Consider the following 27,869-nt stretch of genomic DNA (forward strand, 5'->3'; position numbering starts at 1 on the left):
TCTCTGTTCACTCAAAGCAATTTGTTTGCGATCTCAGTTACAGGCTGTGAGAATGAGAATCACCCGTTCATCTGCGCTGATGGCACAAACTGCATCCCTGCCAAACTGAGATGCGATGGCCACTATAACTGCCCTGATAAGTCCGACGAGAAATATTGCGCTGAAGGTTACTCTCATTTTCCTCAATAACAGTTTAGTGTTATATAACTATATTACTAACAATAACTATTTAGTGTTATAAAACAGGAGCCTTAATACCGATCAAGTTCAATAAGAAACAGGTACTCTCTCTGTAGAACAACATCTTAAACTGATAACCTGTTGTGCTCCATATATTTCTTTTGTGATATAATTGGTGTGTTAATCGGTCTGTTTGCAAAAATGTTCTGCTCAAATTTGAAGAAAACAATGATGATTTTAAACAACAAACTCTGAGATAAGGTAATCAAATAATAAGCTCTCTCTAAAAGCCAGAATTTAAATTTTTCTCCTAGATAATTTGGAATTGATGATAATAAAAGTGCTACAAAATCCCACATTGATAATTTATGATATTGATTTGAAATTTAATATTGAATCAAATAATGTTGTATTATCTATGATTGAGGTATTATCAACATTGATTGTTGTATTATCAATGATTTCCAGCAGTAAATAATAGAATCATTAGTGTGATGTACAACTTATGTTCAATCTTAAAAGCAATTCAATCTCTCCCCTTGAATATTATTTAAATAATCTCTGTTCACTCAAAGCAATTTGTTTGCGATCTCAGTTAAACTTTCTAATTTATTGAAATAATTTAATAATTAATCTGATATAATAGAAAGAAATTAGATGATAATTATGATGATACAGCATTCATGACTGCAGTCGTCACCTAATATAGTATTATATTATCACGTCACTATATTATTCAATTTTTTTGAAAAAAATTGTTAATCACATTATCGTTTCAATTTCAGATCCACTTTCTAGCAAACTTGACGGTCCAAGAGGAGAGAAAGGTGAAAAAGGTGAAAAGGGTTCCATGGTGAGAATACTACGATCCTACTTTTATAGATTTAAGTTGAATCTGTTTTAAACTTAGAAGAAACTCTTAGATATTTTAAACTTTGACTCATTAGGAATTGGATCAGGCCAAAAGTTTATCCAACTGACAGTATGTTTTTATCGAAGTATTCGTTGTTGCAATCATGAGAAACTGTCAATTCAATCAAATTTCCAATTCAAGCTGCAATCAAAATTAATGATCATTAAGAATTCTATTACTGTACCAGGAACTAGAAACAGCTCAAGAAGTAGCCTACTTCAAAAATGTTTCGTATGAGTGAAATTGAAACTATATATTAAAGTAAATGCACCGTAAAAGTAACTTTATGCTACTGCACCGTACTTTTATGCCTACTTTTAATGCTGTATCACAGTATTACCGTATGCTATTTAGAGTCAATGAATCTACATAGGTATGCTATCATATCATATCCATACTGGAGACACACGACACTGTTTAATATCTTCTGCTTGGTTGGTTCTCAGCTCCAGCAATTGGGCTTAGCTTACTGAGCTGCTCATATCTGTGAGTAAGTAGATGCATTTTGCTGCCCTAATATAAGTGTATGGAAAAAAAGTCAGTGAATCTACTACTATACTCTAGATATATAGTACTTGTATTATAGCCTGGATGAAACCTGAGGTCTGAGTGATAGAATCACAAAATTGTATCGACGATTGCGAAAGAACTTTTTCCAAGCCAGTAGTGGTCACCTATCATTTTCTGAAACTAAAAAGGTGTGTTTTTGGCTTTTAGGGGCTCAAAGGAGAACCACTCAGAGGTCCGCCGGGTCCCCCAGGTCCCCCAGGACCTCCTGGCTCTTACATTCTGGGTGGAGAGGGAACAGAAGCAGTCACTTTGACGGGAGAGGAGGGATCTGGAGACGATGAACAGGTAGTTGGACTTATTGATTTCAAAAAAATCCGGGAATCGCTCTCGAACGATACCTACTACTGTATATAGAAGAGTTGATTAATATAGAAGTTTATTAATATGTATTGTATATAGAAGCCTGTTCATATTGTAATCATGCTCCAATTTAATCTGTTATGTTTTTCTCTCTTCTTTACAATTCTATGGATTCGGTTATATTCACAATATTGTCCATTACTTGCACACGCACAGAATTGATCGAATAGGTAAGCTTGCTGGAGTAACCTGTTTTTGGTGATAATTATGTAACCAAAAAACAAATCAACTATCCATGACCTTTTCTAAGAATTGGAATGGGTTCAAAGAATAGATGAAAAATGACAATGGTATATCAAGTATATTAATTCAATGAGGAAGTTGATAAAAAGATTACCATTTTATTCTTTCATTCGTTCATCCATGTATTGAATGTAACACAAATAACATAGATTATTGGGAAAGGAATAAAATAAGCTCAGCCCAAAACTGTTCCTTTCTCAAATAATTTTCATTGAATTGATCAAAAAGTGTAGGTTATGTATCTTGGCTTTATCAATATTTGAGTCCAATTCTCAGCCCAGACCTGCAAGCTAGAAACTTTTAGATGAAAAAATACTACCCTATTTTTCATGTAAAATGAATTGAGATGAGCTATGAGAAATTGCTCTGATATGCACACATATTATATCTTAGTCCAAAGCTATACCATCATTATTTTATTGCATATTTATTGTTTCACACTCTTTCTTTTCCACTGATCGCCTTGTGATGATTATTTAAAGGAATAACTCCTTTGATTAAATTCATGCTCCGACGTTTCAAGAGAGAGATTGAACACTTTGGGCAATGAGAGTAATACAATGAACCACTTCCTGGTCTAAGCCCTTATATAGGCCTAATGATCTAACTAATGATAATAGTAATATAAATTAGAATACTCAAGTATCTACAATATTCCAGTCTAGAATACATCAGTGTCTACTAATATTTCTGTCCAATAATTATATTTTCAGTATGATAATCAACGTGTTATGTAAGCTACCTATATTATATCGTAATTGAGTTTCAATTATAATTCGTTTTTAGTACATTCGAGTACCGGAAACAGCAAGATCCAAGCCGGATCTCCGAGGTCCTGCAGGTCCACCAGGAGTCTGTTCATGTGATTTGGCTGAAATGCTGAAGAGCAATGATTCACCACAACTGAAATCCGTATTGCAAAGTTTCATTGGAATAGATAGTTCAAAACCAGTTGTAAGTATGATTGATATATCAATATTTTCCCACACTGGAGATATCTTGAGTAACCGGTTCTCAGTTCTCACTTCTCAATGTGTATGTGATTGAAAAGTGTGCTTACTCCACTTTAACCTATTTGAACAATACTTCTTTCAAGACCAGAATTTTTCCTGGTACGGGTTTTGTGTGCCTCAGAGAATTATTGCAAAGAAATAATGTCTGAAATTAATAGCCTATATTGTGAACTTGGTAGGAAAATCATTACCGTATTTATTGAAATCTTTTCTCCATTAACTTTTCTATTTACGGTACCTACTATGAAAAATGCTATGTTTGGTACAAGCTTATAGTCCTTCAGCTTCTATAGTCTTCCTTTGAAGTACAACTTTCTTCAGATGATTTACAACTATTTTCCGAGCACATTAGATATTCACAGCGTTGCAGTATTCAGAATTTCCAAGGCAATTGAATGATTACTAAATTTGATGAGAAAATGAGTTTATAGCATTTTCAATTGCGTATTTTTGTATAAAACCTGTAAACTGTGTTTATTTTATATTTTCAAATAATTTCTCAGGGATTTCCAGGCCTACCAGGAGATTTGATCAAGTGTGATACGACAACACTAGAAGGAGAATCTGGAATCAAATGTTTGAAGGGATCGAAAGGTTTGTAAGTTTATTTTAGCTCATTCATTTTCAGTGTTTTCAAAAGTCGATTTCAATACTACTGTTATCACGCTTAAAAAAGTGAGACCTGTTTACTTACATTCCTCACTTATAGGATGAGTAGGACATTTCGTTTAATATTTCGCCTGAACATTAAGTTAGTCATTATCCGATACTAGGTATAATATTATCTTCAATACTGGGTAACAAATATAATCACTGCGAAGTATAGAGTGTGCAGACTAAACGATTGAAATTTATAGGATACGGTACTTGGAAAGGATCAATTTTCAAGACAATAAATCATCAATATTCATCATAATATTAATTCAAAAATTATGTAATAGGGAACCGACAGGGGGGCCTGTTTAAGACTGTGTCCTTTAAATTCTTGGGGGGGGGGGCAAAATTCTTGTGGGCATGAGGGGTCTTAAAAAGGTCAGGATTATTAAAAAAAAACAGTGTCTAAATAACCTTTTTTGCATAGGGAGCCTAATTTATGGGACACGGGTTGTAAAATGTTTAATATTCAGGGAGGTTTCGTCATTTAGCTTTAGGTGTGTGGGTAGCCTACCCCTGGTCATGAAGTGATTTAGATATTTTCAAATATTTTGAAAGAACACAATTGTGCTGTCTCTTCGAGTTGATTCATTTTCACAAACCAGGGTTTCGATGCGCTCATCTGCTCATGGTCACATGGTCAGTTAAGCTTGTACTAAGACTGAAGATGATGCCATGAGTATTTTTTAGTATCAGAATTCTGGTTTCTGTAAGAGTTAAATGTTTTTGTAGAAGAGACAAGATAATTATAATACTGTGTTCTTATCACATCATGGAAGAATTCTACAATATATATTAATGCAGTGTTCAAAGTATGTTACAGGTTTCAAATAGGCTATACTATTTAAAATATTATACAGGCCTAATAGCAATACCTACTATTACTATTGCTAATAGAGTGATTTCATCCGATAAATGGAATAAATTGATGTAAATGTCTTATACTACTCGGGCTTTTTGCATTGCTGCAGGTGAACCAGGAATAGATGGCACACCAGGAGAGCCAGGGCCGGCCGGACCCCCTGGACCCCCGGGAACAATCTCATCTAGTGCTTTGGAGGCAAGTTTGTCAAGTATGCAATAACTTCTTCACCTCTTACTTCATACTACAATAGAAACAGTCATCTTTCATCAGCTCCTTAAATAGATGCAGCACAGATATTTAGGCTGATTAGCTTAACAATAATATTACTAAGGATTATTGGGCCTATATAATATTGTATTTTGGTGATTCAGTTACTCAATGATGTCATTGTTTTGACGAAGGCATAATCTCTCGCGATATATGAGGCCATGAATGTTACTGAAGCGACACCTTTAGGTTTAGCTGAGCGATTCTCTTCTGATTTGGCCCTTAGCAAAATTCTGGAAGCTGCCACTCAAACATGCAAAATAATAATAATGAGAATTAACTTGAACCTAACTGTAGTTTCCAGTGGAAAACATTTCTTTTATCTTTTCACACATAGAATATGAATTGATAGCCTGCTATTACTGATCAATTGCATATTAATTTGAATGAATTGAAAATGTTTGCCATAAAATACATATTCTACGATTAGTACAATCATTTATTGGTATCCATGATAACAAAGGAATAGCACTGCTGGTAAAAGTGAAATTTGCTCTCCAGCAGTGAGTTCAATATACACAAAAATGTATAAGATGAAACAAAACAAGTTATCATACAGGCAATGAACAAAAGCAAGAGAGGGAGATATTACAACAATCAGACAGGTCATATAGTGAGTAACTTATCGATAAACGTGACTCTCTGAAATGAATAACACTGTACCTACCCTAATTTTATATCATTTCATGAATCATTTTTTGTCTGTATATTTATAACTTTCAAGGTTGAACGTACGTTGATAGTAGATCTATCTATTTACTTTTTATATTGGACCTATAATTTCACTTTCTCTGAGAGGCTACAGACGAAGTACTTTCAGAATATAGGAAAAATCTATGTATTACGTAAATTGTAGAATATCCTTCAACAAGTACATATATTCAATATCCGTCAAATGTCAAAGTTAATGTTGATGCGGTATCAAAACAGTATGAAGGAAATCGATATTGATAACATTGTCAAGTTATATGTTTTTGTGAACAGGGACTCAGTCAAGTGGATGAGAAGTTAATGAGGGCCGGAGCGCCAGGTCAGAAAGGAGAGGCTGGTCATGATGGAACACCCGGACTCCCTGGCGAACGGGGGTCACCTGGAGAGAAGGGCGACAAGGGTGATACAGGTCTTGCAGGAGAAAAAGGAGAGCGGGTAATCCTATTTAAAATAGCTTAGAGAAACAACTATTGAACATTCGTACAACTCCAATGACTAATAATCGCTGTACTCCCTATCTTCAAGCATATAACTTGAAAGGATAAAAAACAATCGTATTGTTTTTGGAGATTCTATGAAAACTGGGAAAGTGTCGATCGAAACAATGCCAATGTAAACCTGTTGATTCTCAAACACTTATGACTGACGATACCAAAGTTTGCATGATTGTATCAATGATTCAGTTATATAATTACCAATGATTTTCTCATTGAAGGGGTGTCAAGGCTTAATCATCTCTCCAGAGCTGTGAGGTGTACAATATAAAAAATTTCAGTAGTTGCTAATTTCATATTCATATTTACAATTCTTTCCTCCTTAGTAAATAGCCGTTGGGCTGGTTGGCCGTTGGGCTCCATGCCTCTCTGTCATCCGCAATCCTTTTGAGGTCTCTGTAGTTGGCATATCCTAGAACCTTCTTTAGCTCTTCCATGTACTCCAGTCTTGGTCTTCCTCGCGCATTCCTTCCCTCAGTCATTCCCTCCACTATTATTTTTGTTAGTATATCATGTCGAAGAATATGACCTACTAGTTTTGCTCTTTTCCTTTTTATATTTCTTTCAGTAGACTACCTCTCTCTCTCCAAATCTTTGAAGCACCACTTCATTCGTTACCTTCTCTCTCCAACTGATCCTCAGCATTCTTCTGTGGCACTATGTCTCAAAAGCAAAAATTCTTCTCTCTTTTTTCACACTCATCGACCAAGTTTCACTTCCATAGGCTGCAGTGCTCCATACATATATACGTTTTGAGCAACCGTTTTCTCACCTCTAGACTCAATGTTCTTGCAGTCAATGCCCTCTTTTTATTATTGAAAGCATTATTCGCTTGATGAATCCTGCTAGCTATGTCTCTACTACTTCTTCCATCATAATCATATGTGATCTTGCTTCCGAGATAGCTGAACTCCTTTACTTATTTTATGTCTTTTTCCTCAGCTTTATTACTGTAGCCTACTATTCTCTCTGTTTCTGCTACAGACTAGTATTTTTGTTTAGAGTGCGTTCATTCTCATGCTGTATTCTTTTTCCATAATTTCATTTGCTATGCACAATATTCTTTTCATATTCTCTCCATTTTCTGACTTAATTGCTATGTCACCTCAGCATGAATATTTTTTCACCATGAATTTTCACACCCACATTCACTTCCTCTCTCACAATTCTATGTTTGGTTTATTCTTGACTGAATTCTTCCAATTAGTACATCATTGTAATATTAAATTTTCTTCTACTCTATTGAGTATGATTGATATTATCTTCGACAGAAACTCGCAATATTCATTCTTTGAATGAACCTTTCTCTATTGTAAAATAGTTATTCTTTTCGATACCGGTAACTAATGATACCTTCTGTATATACAATTATTATGCATGAAACTATCTTGTAATGAAGAGAACAATCGAATCCTTTCCTTGTGAAACATGTCCGAGCTTGTAAAAGAAATCTGAGCATCAACACTTATTTCTTGATATTGGAAATTATTTTCTCTCCATCCAATGACCAAGAAATGGAACCTCTATATAAAATTTTCAATAATCATGACGTGCTACGAAGTCAAACAGTAAGGTGGTAGCGAAGATCCTCTTCTTCCAATCCTCTTTAATGTTGGGCAGGAACAAGGTATGTACCGTAGTTGAATATAACAAAGAAATTATAAAATATTTGAACATATAATCCTTGTAAATTCATAATTAAATGAAAGTCTCGAAAGTTTCTTCTGAGAGAAAATTCTGCTCTATCATGGTGAGCTTCAATATATTTCTATCGTTTGATTTTTATGAAGCTCAATATAATTCAATAATTATTACTTTCCAGGGTGACAGAGGGGATCTAGGCCTTCCAGGACTGAGAGGAGATCCAGGAAGTAAGGGTGCAGACGGAAAGGATGGAGCTCCAGGAGAAAATGGTAGAGATGGTGAGAAAGGTCAAAAAGGTGAGAATAGAGAATAAACCAAAATCAAAATATCATTTCCTAATTGCTGTTATAGTTATTTAGTTTAGGAAGTATCTTAAACAATTCAAGGTAATAATATCTATAGGAATTTGAATTGATGATTCCTATGTTGAAATTGATTGAATGGAACTAAATGAATGGTGAATTGATTTTAATGTTGAATGACAAATTGAACTTTTGATAAATATGAAAAATAAAACTGTTACAAGTGATAAACAAACTATGCTAGTTGAAAACATCACAGGTGGCAATCAGATGATTCGCCACATATCCTTGGAAAGTACTTATAGGTACCGACACTTGAAACGATCAGAACTCTTTTAAATTTACTAGTTTATTCTTTGTGTGAAAATTCAAATTCTCTTACAAAGCTAGTAGATGAAAAATTATATTTGATAATACTATTTGGAACTTCATGAACTATCATGATAAAATGATTTCATCAGCTTACTAAGATATTAATATAAATTGATATTTATTTTACAGTTTTGAGTGCTAAGTAGAAGGAATTTTGTTATCAATTCGGATCTTAACTTTCTAAATTCAAAATTAATTGTTTCAAGTGTTTGGTGATAAAATTAGACAAAATTTTATAAAGTGAAGAAAACATAACCTATTTTCTGGACTATTTTAATGAATCAAAATTCGGGGGAGGAACAGTTTTGGGCTGTGCCTGTTGATCCTTCCCAAATTATTTTAAATAATAATTTTGTATCCATAAATCAATAAAATAATAAATAATAATATTAATTTGAGCCCTCTCCATAATAATGTTTATATATGATTATGAATATGTTTAATGATAGAATAAATATGTAGATTGTTTTTCTATGATATTAGACCTATAGGCCTAATATAAAAATATAATATTTACAAATATTTGATTTTATCATAGGTGATGCTGGTCCTGCTGGCCCCCCAGGTCCCCCAGGAAACGCAATACCCAACTTGGGCTCCGCTACAGGTGAGTCCCCAACAGGCAGCTTATGAATTTAATTGTAAGTGCTTGGAATGAAAATTATATTGTGCGTTTAGTAGCGGGAGGTTTATAAAAAATGTAATACCACATTATTTTAATGGTATGCGAACTACTATTTATACAGAGACCGGCATATTAATATGATGATTTTGTGGTAATATTGTACATCGACAGGTCTATTCTTGCCATTTCAGTAGCCAGTATGTCGTGGTCAAGTGAACATCAAGCGATTGTGATTCAAGCTTATTTTTAAAATAATGACTAAGTTATTTTAACACAGCGTTTATGTCGCAGACATTTCAATAATTTAAATCGACACGCGCCTGTTTCCAGTAGGAATACGATCTTGTTGTGAGTAAAGAATTTCAGGATCACGTTGTCCGCTTTAAAACGAAACCAACAGGACGAAAACGAACCGTGAGAACGCCTGAAAAACGCCTGAGTAGCTGTTAGACGGTCTCCACAACGTTCAGCAGCGAAACATGCTGTTGCGCTAGCCATTTCTTATCGAAGTGTACGACGAATTCTTCATTCCGACCTGAATTCCATCCGTATAAGATATTGTTAGTGCAACAACTTATTGCAAATTATTAGGCACATTGCAAAGCCGCTTGCGAATTCATTCTTGAAAATGACCAGGATTCCGTTATTCTTTCAAGTGACGAGGAACATTTTCATTTTTCGGGATTTGTGAATAAACAAAATTACCGTTATTGAGCAGCCAATAACCCACAGAACTAAAGGAAGATGTAATTCAACGAGAAATTGAAGCAATTCCACGAGTGATGATTGCTGAGCGAGCAATGGCAAATTTTAGAATTAGGTTAAGTGAGTGTGTGAAAAGTAACGGAAATCATTTGGATGACATAATCTACAATTAAAAAACTTTGTGAGTGATCTATGTAATTCACTATAAATTGCAAAATTTGATCTTTAATTTGATATATTGTATGATTCAATTGTACGAAGCACACTCTAGTTATCATCCCTCAAAAATCGTCAGGTTTTTATGCCGGGTCCTGTATAAAGGCTGTCACACGTTTCAATCATATGCACTACTATATTCCACTTAACCACATGCACTTTCAACCACTAAATTAACTATATCGACTGAAGTAATATAAGTGACCTATATGATTTTCCATGATAATTTTCTTATTCAACAAAGAAAAAATTGATAGTAAAAAGTACTAAATTGACTTACTGTAGCTTTCTGTATAGCCTAGTCGTAGTTTTCTGCTGGTATATTAGTCCCTATACGCAGTGCATATGCACTAATACGCACTAGAGACCACCCACTATTATCTAGCCCATTCATAATAATAAAATTAACATTGTGCTATTCTCTCAAATCTTATATTTTTTCGGATTATACAACAGCAAGAAAATATATACATTCGAATCTAATTCTTGTGATTCAACTCCAATAATCAGTGGTTGATCTGACCATTCAAGAAAAATCAGGTCTTATTTTGGTGGTGGAGGGGATACATCCCCATTTAACCCCCCCTCCTGTATACAACACTGATATTCACAGAAGTTGAAAGTTTGTAGTAATTGAATTTGAATGATTTTTGTTGAAGGGAAGACAGGCAGTGAAGAGAGAGTTAAAGGTGATAAGGGTGACAAAGGTGATAAAGGGGAGAAGGGAGATGTTGGCAGTATTGGTGCGCCTGGACCCCAAGGACTAACAGTAAGAAATAATATTATATTATCAAAAGTAAATTTGAACATCTTATGATATTTAATGATGAAATAATAGAAATACTAGCTTTTACTATTATATCTACTATATTACCACTGAATGTCCTAGTTACGAAACTGCATAGATTTTCATTTTTCGATTCCATAGCTGAAACAAATCTCGTATGTGGAAGCAGGCCATGATCTTTGGAAAATGTTCTGCCATTATAGATGATAAGTCATTACCATTGTTTCCCATGCTCTTTCACAGCTATCCTGCTATATCCTCAAAAATATCGAAGGAGTGAGTCAATTTCGTTGGCCAACGAACTCGATCTGTATAATGATTTTAACTCTCAAACTACCTATATAATTATCTCTGTTTCAAACTCTGTGCCACATCATTTACAATAATGACAAGAATGAAAGGTAAAGGTGTCTAATTCATTTCAGCATGTAAATCCTTACCCAATGAAACTGGTAAAATGAAAGAGTTGTAAGTTAAGACTTTGCTCTGATATAACTGCTTCTGATTTTGTGGCGTTTGAAAAACCTCATTCTAATATCCAACTATGGTACTTCTCAACTTCTCAACTTTGTAATTATATTAAAGTAATGGTACATGAATACGCGATCCATTGCTAAAGTTACAACTTGTAATGGTACTTCTCAACTTGTAGAGTATAGATGTAGGTACGACTCCGTTCTATATTAATGCTACCTGAATATCTACCTGGGCATCTGACATTTCTCAATTTCAAATTTTATTTTTTACAGGGTTTACCAGGTTCTGTTGGGTCGCCCGGTGAAAGAGGTCTTCCGGGAGAGCTCGGCCCAATGGGTCCAGCAGGCATAAAAGGGGAGCCGGGTCCCCCAGGCAGTCCGGCATCCGTTTCTAGTTCAAAAGGCGAGAAGGGAGACCGGGGATTGCGGGGCAAAAGAGGCAAGCCAGGATTACCAGGACCTCCCGGGAAGCCAGGTCCCGTGGGAGAGATAGGACTGCCTGTGAGTTCAATCTGCCTTCACTATTAAAATACCTACTGTATTGCTTGTGGAGATCCATATCCAAATGCTATTGTTTGCTTTTTTCAATAATGGTAGTTCACAATCAAACAACTTTTGGCTTTATCAAAGTCAATCGTTCAAATTAATAAAAAATCAGTATACTCAATTTGTAACCTACCGGTACTTCATAAGACTTGTAGCCATTATTATATTATGTAGTTGTAAATAAAATCTTATATTTGGCTATTGCTTTCACCTTCCAGCATGGAGTTACTTTAATATCCATATAGAAGCTATAGGTACCTATATAGCCTAGTTTTTTTATGCTTCCAGATAATATAAACATGTGCTATTGCTAAAGTTCATAAATTATTGTTTTCTCATCCAATTTTAAGAACGCTTATTAAAATAAAGAATTATTTATTTGAAAATTAAATAATTTACTTATAGAACTGGCAATTTATTGTTCTATAATTGAGTTAATTTACAGATAAAATAGACTACTGATGAAATGCCTATATATTTCAAGAATTAAAATGCGAAAAATATTTTAGTCTACTTTCCATTATCCGTTTTAAGGGAGAAAAATGATTTTCTATATTTCTCTTATACTGTATTTCTTATTCTATCTTTATCAATACAGTAATTTTAATATATCTCTCAGTGAAAGATAAAATTTGAATTTGTATTTTTCAGGGATTTCCTGGTAGGTCGGGTGTTGGCACAGCTGGTGCCAAGGGTCAAAAAGGAGAACCAGGCATAATAAAGACTACACTGGGAGAAACCGTCCTTGTGAGTCCTGAACTGAATTTAAATCTTCCATTTCTATCCTGAATGAAAAGACTAGATATTGTCCAATCACTCACTCATTCATATCTAGTATTTTTATTGAGTTTGGATAACTATCACAATATCACCTTAACAACTATACTCAGAAAGAATTTCGGTTTTCTCATTGGAACAATAACCTTACACTAACATGATTAACCATGATCGTGAGAAATTAAATTACTATTTTATAAAATGAAATATTATGGATTATCCTGAATTTTTCAAGTGAATGAATATTAATTCAGGATCTATGATTTGAATTCACTTCTAATATTTTGAAACATCTATATATTTTGCAGATAAAGGGAGAGAAAGGAGAACCTGGAGTTCCTGTAATTATCAACACCAATGAAGACGGAGTGAAATTTGTTCCTGTTCCTGGACCTCCTGGTCCACCTGGTGCTCCTGGTCCCTCAGGACCTCAGGTACGGTATCACATTATATTTATGTTTATTGGAAAATGTATTTGATTTATCATAAAATAATCAATATGATATCTTATACCTATCTATGATGCTAGAATATACAATAAATTGTCGAAAGTAGGTATCTTATTGATAAGCCCACCTGTGATTTTGTTTCGAGATGATGGAGAATCAGTCGAAGCTAAAAAAATAATTCTTTTGTAAGAATAACACGAATAAATGATAATATCATTGTTTGATCCATGAATTTCCAACTACTAGACGATTTTATTATTCCTCCCGTTGAAGGATACATTCTGTTTTATACCTGTACAGTCCTGATGATTGAAGTCAGGACTCAACTCTGACACTTTCTTCTAAATGGAAATAAATTTCACCGGGATACACCAAAGCCAGGATAAACTATAAAATGAATCAGGTGATATACTAATAGTCCTGATCACCTTATCCCGTGGATGAGGATTGATTTATTCCTTGGTGAAACCCAGTGAAGCCTAATGCTGGAAAATCAGCACAGTTGATATTGAGAAAATCTTATGATACTGCACTCATTCTCAACATTATAATTGTGGAACATATAATATGAAATTATTCCACTTTGAAGATAGAATAAGTAGGTTGGATATTGAAATTATCCACTTGCTGCATAATCAGATAAGGAATTTTGTTCTTTAAATTATCCTATGCTTTGAAATAAGCATTGATAATTTGTCCAAAACTCAATACAAAACAATATTTATCCAGCCACATGCAGTCAAATAGTTGCGGTGGATTTGTTTTATATGGAATGTGTATTGGACTCTTCATCATTTATTTATTCATTTTACACTCATTTATCCATTTATTCATCTATTCATACATTGATAGATATAATATATAATTCTCAACTATGAATGATATTGGGAAAGGAACAAGTGGGCTTAAAGTCCAAAAATGTTCCTTTCCCAAATTTGGATGGAAATTGTATATATTATCATAGAGAAACAATAGCGTAAGTAGATATCCCATGATATAGGGCATTTATGTCACAACATTTACTGTTATATCAAGCCGATTACTGTCGATTATTGTCGACTTTTACTGTTTTGACCGGGTGAGAGTGTATGAATGGCACAATATGAGAGACTACGTACCAGCATCAAAAGTTTCACAGGAAAGAACTACGTGGACTATCAGCTTGAGATAACAGTAAAAGTTGCGATATAAACGCCCTATACCATGGGATATCTACTTATGCTATTGCTTCTCTATGATATTATACACCTATATTGCTTACGATTACAATTTCAAAGTCGATTACGATTTGACGTCTGCTTTTTAAGGGATCTCCGGGAGTGTCAGTTATTGGTCAGAAGGGAGAGCCAGGACCACCAGGAACTGTATTTGGCCAGCCAAAGCTAATAGGTGCAAATTCACAGGGAAAACCAGGTCAGTGCAACTACTACAACTTTGTCAAATCTCACATGGACATAGGCCTAAGTAATAGTACTATTATATTATTGTTGGAGTACCTTTCCACTTTCTTTTAGTTTGATATACAACTTAGTTTTGCTGAAATCAAAGCTAAGTATGTAAGCTCAAAAATACAAATGTTGTTCTATTCACATTTTCAAGATCGAACGCAAAAAACATTATTTGTGATCTAGAGAATCATCATATATATCGTGGTTCAATAATGAGAATTGTAAAAAAATTATCATTTCATTACATAATTTACTTGTTTTCAACAATACAGATTTCTTGTTCGATTAAAAAATCACTGTTGATGGAATATAGGCTACTTAATACATCCAATTACTGTGTTCTGGTGCTGCATTCATCAGTGGAGTCAGTTGAGGGGAATTCTGATTACTTCGAGTACACCACAGAAAGTGAGTACGGTAGTCTTCACTTTTAGAACAATATTTTCAAGGTAAAAACTTTGCAACTCACACATAGGCCTACAAAAAATATTCCTATAGTTGGTGGAATTGTTATTGGGGTAATAGAGTCGATTCTGATAGCCTATTATCTACTGTTGGACTGTAGTTTTTCACTGGGCAGAACGTGAAGAAAGTCAATACAAGAGGAACTTTTTCATAATATAAACGGAATATTGATTTTCAGTTGAGTATAGAACAAGAGTATCAGTGTCTGGATCTTTGAATTGTCTCCGAGTCAATGGATTCCTACTATAATATTATAGGTAACTCTTGTATGAATTATTCAAACATTTGAACATAGCCTACCAGAAAAGGCATGAGCAATCAACAAGGACATCACATTATTTATAAAATCCTATTTTCTGAATTTTCCCATGGCATTTTAATTAAACTCAAATATGAAATATGATATTACAACCCTACTTTTCAACTCTTTTGAATTCTGAACCTCAGACTAGACATTTCAGATCAGTATACATTTCTCATTGCTCTACTCTTTATTCACCTTTTCTACCGTTTATGATAAATCCTTCCTCTAGGTTCCTTTCGCGTATTCAACTTTTCTCTTTATTATTAGAAATCCAGTTTTATATATTTCAATAATAAGCATAGGTGGATACCGGTAGTCATTTTTTTAATAGTATTCTCAGTAACCCATTCCAAATCATGATTAAATTTCATGGTTGTATTCTGATGGATTTTCAACGTAACGGGGAGTATTGGGCGTGTTTCTTCAATAAGTTACCGTATCTATGAAGGATGTCATAGAGTTTTTTCCATCTGTGTTTGCTGTTGCTGTTTATTCTATTTTTTTTTATTGCGGATGACGCCTACATGAGCTTTTTGCTTGTGCGTGGGGAATGGGAAGTGTGAGGGTGAATAATTATGAGATAATCAAACGTCCATGCCTATTCGATGGGATTTGGCGCGGGATTCGAACCCGCGACCAATTAGCACTAGTAGACTGAAAAGGTAGGTGCAACGCCTTGGTCAACTCGGCTATCTGGCCAGCCACTATTATTACGTAGCTGATTCCTACCATAGAGAAAAAATAGCATAATATATAATTATAGGTAGCTTATACTATATTTTCTTCATGCTGATACGATACTTTTGAAATAACTCTTGATTGTACAGTAAATGATTATTACCTCTTGATCGAGAAACTGAATTACAGGCCCTCCTGGACCTGCTGGACCCCCAGGACCTCCAGGAACCCCAGGATCTACTGAACCAACAAGAATAGTTCCCGGAGCTGTCACATTTCAAAATCAAGATGATATGTTGAAGGTAAGGTGTAGGCTACTAGCAGGTGATTTATTTTCTTGATATGCCGATATGATATAGGTTGAGATTTGGTGAAAATACAAATATTTTAGTGAATGATGGAGCCTAATTACATGACATTATTGAATAGGCTACCTCACTCATCGTAATCCCATCTATTTATCAAATATACTACTAGATTATTCATTAAATATAGAAGCTATCACATTCCAGACGCTGTTCTAAGACCCATGGATTCTAAAGTATAAGCGAATAGGGATGTATTGTTTTGGATGAGAATTGTTATTAAAGTAACGTTCACCTGTTCTCCACAATTCTAGTAAAAAATCTTTCATTACTGCCCAGAACTTTCTTATATAATATTACTTATTCAAATAATAGCAATTTTTCTCCTGCATTGTTACATATACTTTCCCTCATCTTCCACAGTGGAACATTTCTATTTCATTTTACTCATCTACAATTCTTTTTCAGGCCTTATGTATATTAAACAGGGACTACCAAACTTTTATCCCAACTTAGTGATTCATAACATTTTATTTTGTCAGGTTTGAATTATATATGTAACTCAACTTCAAAGCCAAATGCATCCAAGGCTTGATTTGCACTATTGACTTATTTATTTTCAGCAAGAAAGTGAATTCAATGTTATCAACTACTATAAACACTTTTTTCGATATTTTCCAGATGACATTGGTCAGCCCTGTTGGAACTCTGGCTTATATTATTGGAGAGGAGGCGCTCTTGGTGAGAGTGAACAACGGATGGCAGTATATTTCTGTAAGTCTATCTATCTCCCGATTGCACAGAAGTCTGTTAAATTTTAATCCCGATTAAATGCAACGAGACTAACGAGAGCCAATCAGAGAAGCCTCCATCTCAGAAAAACCTTCTCTGATTGGTTCTCGTGGAATTTAATCATGATTAAAATTCAACAGGCTACCTCACTCATCGTAATCCCATCTATTTATCGAATATACTACTAGATTATTCATTAAATATAGAAGCTATCACATTCCAGACGCTGTTCTAAGACCCATGGATTCTAAAGTATAAGCGAATAAGGGATGTATTGTTTTGGATGAGAATTGTTATTAAAGTAACGTTCACCTGTTCTCCACAATTCTAGTAAAAAATATTTCATTACTACCCAAAACTTCCTCATAAATAATATTACTTATTCAAATAATAGCAATTTTTCTCCTGCATTGTTACATATGCTTTCCCTCATCTTCTATAGTGGATCATTTCTATTTCATGTTACTCATCTACCAATGTTTTTTCAGGCCTTATGTTGGACTAAACAACCAAACTTTTATCCCAACTTAGTGATTTGAAACAGTTATTTTGTCAGGTTTAAATATTATATACTATGTAACTCAACTTCAAAGCCAAATTAATGCATCCAAGGCTTGATTTGCACTATTGACATATTTATTTTCAGCGAGAAAGTGAATTCAATGTTATCAACTACTACACCGTAAACACTTTTTTTCGATATATTTTCCAGATGACATTGGTCAGCCCTGTTGGAACTCTGGCTTATATTATTGGAGAGGAGGCGCTCTTGGTGAGAGTGAACAACGGATGGCAGTATATTTCTGTAAGTCTATCTATCTCCCGATTGCACAGAAGTCTGTTAAATTTTAATCCCGATTAAATGCAACGAGACTAACGAGAGCCAATCAGAGAAGCCTCCATCTCAGAAAAACCTTCTCTGATTGGTTCTCGTGGAATTTAATCATGATTAAAATTCAACAGGTTTCTGAGCAACCAGGCTTATATGTCTATATACACCCATACATTTATCGAAGTAGGCCCTATAGACTTGCAAGAATGATATTCGACTATGATTAAATGATTATTCGACTTTAATTCTGCGACTCACGTGGGTGATGAGAGGGATTATGATGTTGATTAAAGATGAGAAATGGACCTGATTCAAAGAGTATTCTAAATCATTGAAATGTAATTTGCCAATGGATCTGGCCTCATGCATTCACCATCTCAACTCTGCTTGAGTGCTTGAAATGCATTATTATAGTTTTAATCCACTACTAAACTGTTCTGTATCTTCTAAAGCATAATATTATGCAAAGCTCAAAAAACCATGCTGCTTTCAAGTTCATATTGCCGGAAAATAGTTATTTGGACTGTTTGGTAGAATCAACTATCTCTGTCTCAAATGCGTCTCCATATTTTAAATTAACATCTCCAAGAACAGAGCTTGTAGCATCTTCTAGAGTAGCAGGTAGGTATTGCATTCATTCTACTTGAATTTATGTGTGTCAATTGAATCTTAATTCTAATTGAAATTCATTTTCAGCTTGGTTCAGTGGTACTCCTCACAACAGAGCCTCCTCCTACCACTACAACTGAAATGACTTCAACTCCTTTTGAAGCTTCCAATTTAGTCAATAATCAACTTATCCCTGCCAAGGATGGGCCTGTGGTTAGTATTTAATGTATGATCAAGACTTTTAAAGTTTGGTTTTTTCAAAGCTGTCTCCGGCAGTTATCAATTCCTTCAAACGTTTTTTTCCTCTTGATTACTTTAATTCTCATTACAGTGCAGCGAATTGGTGTTATGAATATTACGAGCCTCGAAATTTCCATTATGGTTTATAATGTTTAGTGATGTGAGATGTGACATATTATATTGTATGACACTTTTTAACAAAATTTTCATTGACATTGAAATTAAAATATTTTCTTAAAATGCTACTTCACCAGTTACTTTTTAAAGTCAACTCTAATATACTGGTAGCCTAGTCTAAGGTACCTACTAAGGTAGTCTGTTCACTTTCGCATTCAGAGCTCTCACTATCATTACTGACAAGCTATTGTTATTTAATCAACTTTTCCAACTAGAATATTTCATTCTTATAATATATGATAATCTTCTCAAGAAATTCTTCTCTGAAAATGAAATTCTACTTCTCAATTGAAATCAAATAGAAATTTAATTAAGAACACATTAAAATAATATTATTCTCATTGAAATTTTTTTCACATATCTCAATTTTTGTTCCTATGCTATCAAAAGTGGAACCCAAAACTGGTGAGAAAAAAAGAGCATCATTACAAAACTTTACTTATTATTGATTCCTTACAATGCAATTATAATAGAATCAATGTGAAATCTTCAATTTGTTTATGCATATATTTTTATTATTGTATTCAATATCTCAGTTCTACCTGTGATTTATTATGTCATTGAAGATTCTCTTCAAGTACGTTAGCTACTTAGGTACTTTATTGTACTACAGTATATCTTCCAGAATTTAAATACGGTACGATATAATTATACTGTATTAAAAATATCTAGTAGAGAATTTATGACTAGGTCTATAGCTGAAAGTGGATTTTATAGACAGAAAGATTACAGAAATTGAATATTAATTTTGAAAACGTTGTCATAGAAGCAAATCATTCACTTATTAACCGTATTTCATAACCGTAGGTAGCCTATTTCAGTGGATAAAGGTTAGATTAGCCTCAATTGTTTTCATCATGAAATATGTCCTTTTTCAAACAATTCTTCCTATTGTATACAGCTGCGCATGGCTGCTCTGAATGAGCCTTACACGGGAGACATAAAGGGACAGCGTGGAGCTGACTACGCCTGCTACAGGCAAGCGAGGAGAGCCGGGCTCCGAGGAACATTCCGCGCATTCTTGTCTTCCAGAGTTCAGAATTTGGACTCCATTGTCAAATTTTCCGACCAAGAGTTACCTGTTGTGAATATCAAGGTAAGATAGAATACCTCAATGTAGGCCTATTATCAGAGAGCTACGTAGGCTACAATATTCATGTAATAGAAAATGAATTATTAAATAAATAAATCAAGTCATGAGAACTGTGAAGTGAACAAAGCCCTTCGAGTTGGTGTAGTGCTAGTGAAGTGAAAAAAGTACTGGGTGCGGCAAGAAGGGTGGATGTTTTTAGAACAGATCGTATTCTGATTTGGGTAGTCGGATTGGGCCAGCTGAAGTGAACATGTGTTCGGTAGATTATACCATTTTTTCTAGTCATTGTTTAATCGGCATCATGGATTCGTAGAATGTGCAACATCGTGTGTTTACTCACGACAGTTTTGTGCGTAATAATGAGAGTATCATTACAGTTCAACGCGAGTTCCGTTGTCATTTCGATCTTGCCAGAAATGAAAATGTACCCACTCGTAACACCATTTTACGTTGGGTAAAATCATTTCGTTCAGTAGGAACAGTAATGAATAAACGACCACCAGGGGCTCATCGCACTATACGCACTCCACAAAATGTGAAAGAGTTCGGCAAGCCATACTCCGTAGTCTTAATCGATCTGCTACGAGACATTCTTCTGAACTGAACATCAGTGATCGGTCAGTAAGGCGTATTTTACATAAAGATCTAGGATTTCATCCCTATAAAATGGTCATGGTTCAACAATTGAATCCTGGCGATTATGTAAAGCGGCTGAATTTTGCTCGAGAAATGGAGGCCATATTTGACCAAAATGAAAACATCATTTTGTTTACGACAGATGAAGGACATTTTCATTTGAATGGTACCGTTAATCAACAGAACTATCGTCAGGGGTGCCCACAAGGGGGGGGCATGGCGCAATTTGCGCCATCAACATTTTGGGGGGGGCATGATTTTTTTATATGTGTCAACATTTTGAATCATGGCTAAAAATCAAGGTATTAAATAGAGATATCCTAATGTAGTTAATTTTATTACTTTTTCCCACCTTTACAATGTTATATTCTGCAAAGTGTAACTCAATATAAAGCATAAAAAATACAATTATTAATAATATATGTTGTATGCAGGAATTTAGTAATTTTAAGCCTATGAGTTTGAAGGTAAGTCTTTGAAAAAAATAAATTATAACTTCATCATCCACTATTATTCTGATTTCCTTTGCTTAATTTTAATTTTTAATGGTCCTGTGTTTGAGTTTCCTTGCTGTTGCAACCTAACTTTCTTAAAAGCACAATGATAAGTTAAATTGTAATGTACATTTTAATCTAATAATTATTTTAATTTCAAAGGCGTTTTATGATGATATTAATGTCTCTGAAATGGAATGCAATTATAAACAACATCGCAAACTAAAAGAATCTCCTCTTTTATGTGAGATGAATGATTTTTGTAAAAATATAATCGTGAAGTAAGATACGTTTAATTCAAAAAATAAAGAAACTTTCGATATTTTTCTCATTTCTACAGTCTCGACAGTTCTTCGATATAAACAGTGATGCAAGATCAATTATGGCAACTCAGCTTATAGAGCATGAAATTTCTCTCATTTAAGACCAATCGCAACCTTTCATGTATTGTACTCATTTTAGAGACTCTTTAATAACAGTAAAATCGCAAGAAAAATGAGAAAATAAAGATCATCATTCAATTGGCTGTAACTTTTTACGGCATTGAAAACAGAGTAAAAGAGTGAAACATGGGAGTGAAAAGAAGAGAAAATTCATCACAACCTCGACTACTTTCTGGATTTTTATCTGAAGATACGCAACGTTGCATATGCGAGACTGTGAAAATGGGGGAATATCACAAATTTACATCAAAGTAGCCTGCGCGTAGTCAATTCATTGGAAATAAAATTTTATTATCTTTAATATTATATAGAGAATGCTTTATCTCGATAAATTCAAGGTTCTCGAGATTAAATGGAAAACTTAAAAAAGTCCAAAATTTTGGGGGTGAAGTCGCCCTCTGGCGTGTGAGCAAATTCAGATTAGAATTTAGCGCCCCAAAATACAGATAGAACCATCGAAAAAAATTCTTTCGGGCTGTTTCCTGAAAAACGACCATTTGACTGGACTATAAGTTGTTATCCAACGATATATTAAGCGTTGTTATATTAAGCGAGCAATTTCTGTATATCTGTTTGTATTTTTATATTTTATATCTGGTTATCTGGCTATCTGGTTATATGGTTATTTATGTTCAACGGATATCGGAAACGGCTCTAACGATTTTCACGAAATTCGGAATATAGTAGGTTTATGATATCAAAATTCGATTGCACTAGGTCTCATCCCTGAAAAAACTCCCTGAAGGACATGAAAAGGATAATTCATCCTTGGAAAAACAGATGATGATTTCGTCGTCTGTCGATAACAGAAGATGCGTGTGCCTGTGTGGGAGATCAGCTGTGTAATCAATTAGCTCATCGTATCTCGCGAGAAATCTAGAAATTTTAATTGACTCGATCAAATACAGTAATCTGATTTGTTGACATGAGATGGTATATATCATAATATTGAAAGTTAATCATTATTTTACAGTTGATTAGTGAGTGTTATTTTGTTATTCAATTTGTATGTAAACAATCTAAATTAGAACTTTTATGTTTTCAAATATTGGACTGAAAATTTCACTTGATTCAAGTCTATGAAACATAACCTACTTTTTGGAATATTAAATATTCCAACTATAAATTTTATAGTGAATAAATCAAAATTCGAGGAAGAAACAGTTTTGGGCTGTGCCTGTTAGTCCTTCCCCAATCATTCAAAGAATTGAGTTCTGTTTATCAATGAATAAATAACGAGCAAAGCTTGGTGCCCCGATATTGGTATTAATAGATAGAATTTACAAAATGTACTTGTTCAGATGATATCTTTATTCCAAAAACCAAACCATTTGAAGATACATTTTGTTCGACTTGTGTTATTATTTACTCCTGTAATGTTAAAAAGTAAATACTACCAACAACACAACATCAGTGACAACCTGTTCCAATTTATGATAAATATCGGGCACCGAGCTCCGCTCTGGGGTACCTACAAAAGCATAAAAAATTATTAAGAAAGAAGAAATTATAATAAATATTCATAGTTCATATAGAAAGGTTCTATCTAATCACAGTGGATTGAGATTAATTCGCAGAGGAATGCAAAAATTTCTCTCACAAAAGCATGTTAAATTAATCCTGATTAATTTCACGAGAACCAAATCACAGAAGACCATCTCAAAAAGATAGCTTATCTGATTGGTTCTACTGGAATTAATCAGGATTAAAATTTACCGGCTTTGTACAACTGCCACTAAGTACCTGATTGAATTAGGTACAAAAGTTCAACTGAGTCTGAGTCCACACACATGCACTCGCTCACTCACTTCCATCATCAACAGACGACGAAATTATCAGCTGTTTTTCCAAGGATGAATAAATTCTTTTAATGTCCTTCAGCGAGTTTCCCCAGGGATGAGAACTAGTGCAATCGAATTTTTATATTATAAACATACTATATGTTCTGATTTCGTGAGAATCGTTAGAGCCGTTTTCGAGATCCGGTGAAATACAAATATATAAACATCTAAACATCAAAACTTCTAAACAGAAATTTCTCGTTTAATAGTATAGGATTTAGAATACCTAAATTTGCCGACATTATATTGTATGAATAAAATCGTTCCAAAATTGTATGAATGTTCACCAAAATTGCTATGCAATATTCTTTTGCAATAAAAGAATATCGATGATATTATTATTCAACTTTTTATAAGTAACCTTTACATTTAAAAAGCAAAGCCTCCCTTACTTATCTTTAATATCCTATTAAAATTTTTGCCATGTAGTTTTTCCTGATGTAATGTAGTACTTTTTATCTCCCGAACAAGAACGGGTGCACTGCTAGTCTCAAAAATAATATCAAAAGATCTTATTTCTATTTTAAAAAATATAAGAAACGATGGTATATATTTTTACAATATTATGAAAACAGAAAGAATTCCTCACAAGAACAAAAGGTAATAATGCCCTTTGGAAGATTAGAATGTAAGATGTGAATTTTATTGTCATACACTGACTAATGCAAAAAACTAAAGGTTTGGGAATTGGGATACTTTGGGGGGGGCATTACACTTTGTGGGGGGGCTTGCGCCATTGCCCTTGGGGGGGCTGGGCACCTGACTATCGTTATTGGTCAGATGAAAATCCAAAATTGAGGCATGAGAGACCATTACACAGTCCCAGGTGACAGTTTGGTGTGCTGTGAGCATATTTTGTATTGGTCCATACTTTTTTGAAGACGAAAACGGGACCACTGTAACTGTAACCTCAGAACGTTACAGACAGATGTTCACTGAATTATTCCTTCCTGAATTAAGAAGGAAACTTATTCCTATCCGGCAAGTATGGTTTCAGCAGGACGGGGCGACAGCTCACACAGCAAGAAATTCAATGGAAGCAAATCGGGCTGTTTTTCGTGGTCGCATCATTTCTCGGTTTGGTGACATTGATTGGCCTCCTCGTTCTCCAGACCTGTCCATGTGCGACTACTTTTTGTGGGGTTTCCTGAAGTCACGTGTTTACCAGCATAAACCACGTACACTTCAAGAACTAAAGGGAGCAATTCGTGAGGAAGTCGAACAAATTGGCAGGGCAATGTTAGAAAGAGTACAATCCAACTTCCGAGAGCGGCTTGTAAAGTGCATTGCTGAAAACGGCCGTCACCTGTCAGATATTGTTTTCAAACATTAATTTTCTAAAATTGTAAAATAATGTGAATATTGCTCTGTAAATAAATGTTTTTTTCATGCATAGGTAACGACATATTACTTTTTTGAAAACCGTTCATCCTTTCTGCCGCACCTTGTATAAATTAAATAAATGTAGCGAAAGAATTCAAAGTAGAGAAATTGTAGATTAGAACTGTAGGCTTCACTGGAAGAGTTTAGCAATAAAAATTAATATGTTAGGATAAGAAATAAGAGAAAAAAAATGGATGGTTAGACCTAGTGACTAGTTTTAATAGAAATATTACAAAAAAATGAGAACTGTGCAATACCTTTCCATTTCCGGTATATTGTTTTCCAAATTTTTAGCAAAATCCATAATTTACTATAATAAGCCATTTACTAAAAGGCCAGGATGCTCCGCCATTAAATATAAGTTTATTAGAGTGGAGAGTCTAAATATAATTCATAAAGAGAACGAATTTTGCAGAGCTATTTTATGAAATTATAGGTGTTACCTACAGCCAAACTGATAAACTTCGAATTTGAAAAAAAAATAATCCTAAGGAATCGAATTGAATGTAACACGTCTATCAGCCTGCTCTCATAATAATAGTTTGATATGAATATGAACTACAAGCCTGTACTGTATCAATATATTACTCTTTTTCCAGGGGGACGTTTTGTTCAACTCATGGAAAGATATATTTAGTGGCAATGACGCATTCTTCTCTCAACAGCCGAGAATATACAGCTTTAGTGGTAAAAATATACTGACAGATCTCTCATGGTAAGTCCTGGTACAGTTATTATTTCTCAATCTGCAAAATTGTAGTTTCCACATATTTCCTTGTACATCCTTATTATTTTTGAATATGAGATATTGAATTTTTAAAATAATGACTTCCGAATGCCTATTTTTTTGCAATGACCAAGACGTTGACAAGAATAAATAATTATTAAATGTCAAAGTTTCTTACACTTCTGATACGGTACTCCTACAATAATAAGGATCATTAATATGCATTATCGCAAATGATCATCAAATGCAAGTATGCATTATACCCTACTCCTATATAGGAGAGGAATAATTCCTTTTTTGATGTGCGCTCAATGTACATTATAGGAGTAGAATAATGCATTTTCTCAATGTGCTCATCTGAATCGCTTTATTTTCATTTTTTTTTTTTTGCTGAGGTTGATTCCCACATTAGTTCTAGGTTTGTGCGTGGGTAATCAGGCAGATGATAATGAAAAATGAATGGACCCACAGTTTTAGGTGGGTTCCGAACCACCGGGAAGTGGTTTTAAAACTCATGAATCATAGTCAGAGGAGTTGACTTAAGCGGTCGCCCTTCCAACGGGAATACCAATGTGAATTTTATAAGGTAGTAGACTACGTGGAGGAAACGGCAAAAAGGGTTCAGCCCACAGCCGCATCTATTCCATATAAAAAAATTGTATTTCCACTGGATGTGTACCGGTAGTGTGTAAGTTCTGGAGAGTCGTATATAGGTAAGTTTGGTCTACCCCGCTGCACCAGTGATAGATTCCTATCCCATTTCTTATCTGTTGATTGAAAATTATGTAAAAGTATTGACCTGACTTGTCTCATACTCCATAACTGGAGTCCTTAAGATGTATAAAAAATCGATGTATATCACCAAAAGGTACCTTTATAAGAATCAATCGATATATTAACTTGAGTACGGTAACACTTCAATTCTTCGGTCTTCTCAATTCAATCACACACAAGTTATACAATAGTCAAACTCATTCAACTCAATTTTATGATGAAAATACAATAGCCATGCACAAGTCATAGACACCATAGACAGAACCACTAACATATTATTTCATTATCATTAGCATTACAATAATTGAATGTAAAAGTTTGGACACTAATAATGTCATAATAAAAATGTATACAAACATCAATTGAGAAAAAAATCAATAGAACACATCAATATAATTTATCTATTTTATTGACTGTATATATATATATAAGTTATTGATAAAAACACAGTGAGCAGAACGAATGAACGTATACGTTATGGCGTGCGTGGCGAGCATACAATGCTCTCCAGTAGCGCTGCCACCACCAGGTTTTCAGGGTCCTGGACCCTACTTACTATATCTAAGATTATTTGAGATCATTATTTTCATCATTTGTATTAATTTCCACTAATATTTTTCACTACCGGTATGTATTTTGTATTTAAATTCAGAATTGTTATTTTTTTAAAATTTTATAAGTGTTTGCCATAGGTCTTGTCAGACCTGGAAATGTAAGACTTATTGGATAAATATCAAATATCTCTCTCCTATAATGAGGAGTGATTCAATCAATCAATCAATCCTGAGCATACTTAACACTTCAATCAAGTTCTCTTACACAAAGTACCTCGAAAGCTTAAAACGTTCTGTCCCTTAGTTATTAGTTTACTCATCACACTCTCAGTTCACCAGTCCGAAAGTCCAATTCGGTGTCCTGAGTGATGACTCCGCTTATCTAGTAATTAATGAATGTTTCAATCGTTACAACGTATGGTACAACGTTGGTTTCAGGCCGCAGAAGTTGGTTTGGCATGGATCGCACAAGTCGGGAGAGAGAGCGATGGACTTGTACTGCGATGCGTGGGACTCGGACAGTGCAGACAGATTCGGGCTGGCCTCCCCCCTCCTCCACGGACGCCTGCTACAGCAGGACAAGTTCTCCTGCAACAACAGGTTCGCCGTCCTCTGCATCGAGGCAACCAGTCAGCCCATCAGGCGCAGGAGGCGCAGACGGAAGAGGAGAGATGCACCAGTATGACCAATCGAAAGCTAGTGGATGCGCACCATCAATATTCTAGATGATATGTGGCTATATGGACAAAGCTATTGGAACAATCTTTATAGACACTTATTCAAATTGCCAAACCAGTTTTAACTATTATTCTTCGAAATAAATGTAATTTCCTATCATACGTGTGTAAGTGATCGATAATTTAATTAACGAACTTGTATGAATAAGAGTTATGAATGTCGAATGT

General features: G+C 34.4%; 1 protein-coding gene across 5 annotated transcripts; it reads left to right on the forward strand.

The window, feature by feature from the left end:
- On the forward strand, positions 1 to 27,869 carry LOC111043269 (collagen alpha-1(XVIII) chain). 5 transcript variants are annotated; one of them, XM_039427888.1, is made up of 21 exons: positions 1 to 166; positions 966 to 1,033; positions 1,811 to 1,948; positions 3,053 to 3,220; positions 3,783 to 3,873; positions 4,905 to 4,993; positions 6,050 to 6,211; positions 8,093 to 8,210; positions 9,127 to 9,195; positions 10,794 to 10,903; positions 11,671 to 11,898; positions 12,595 to 12,690; positions 13,029 to 13,154; positions 14,477 to 14,582; positions 16,254 to 16,366; positions 17,051 to 17,143; positions 18,690 to 18,815; positions 19,410 to 19,424; positions 19,921 to 20,115; positions 25,509 to 25,624; positions 27,403 to 27,869. In XM_039427888.1, exons 2-21 carry the CDS (start codon positions 1,031 to 1,033, stop codon positions 27,647 to 27,649), a joined length of 2,409 nt encoding a protein of 802 aa, XP_039283822.1. In that variant the 5' UTR covers positions 1 to 166; positions 966 to 1,030; the 3' UTR covers positions 27,650 to 27,869. The 5 variants fall into 5 exon arrangements, with proteins under 5 accessions (XP_039283822.1, XP_039283823.1, XP_039283821.1 ...); XM_039427889.1 differs by having other exon boundaries at positions 966 to 1,025; positions 1,812 to 1,948; XM_039427887.1 differs by lacking the exon at positions 19,410 to 19,424 and having other exon boundaries at positions 17 to 166.

Source organism: Nilaparvata lugens, chromosome 5, assembly GCF_014356525.2.
Source record: "Nilaparvata lugens isolate BPH chromosome 5, ASM1435652v1, whole genome shotgun sequence".
Lineage (NCBI taxonomy): Eukaryota > Metazoa > Arthropoda > Insecta > Hemiptera > Delphacidae > Nilaparvata > Nilaparvata lugens.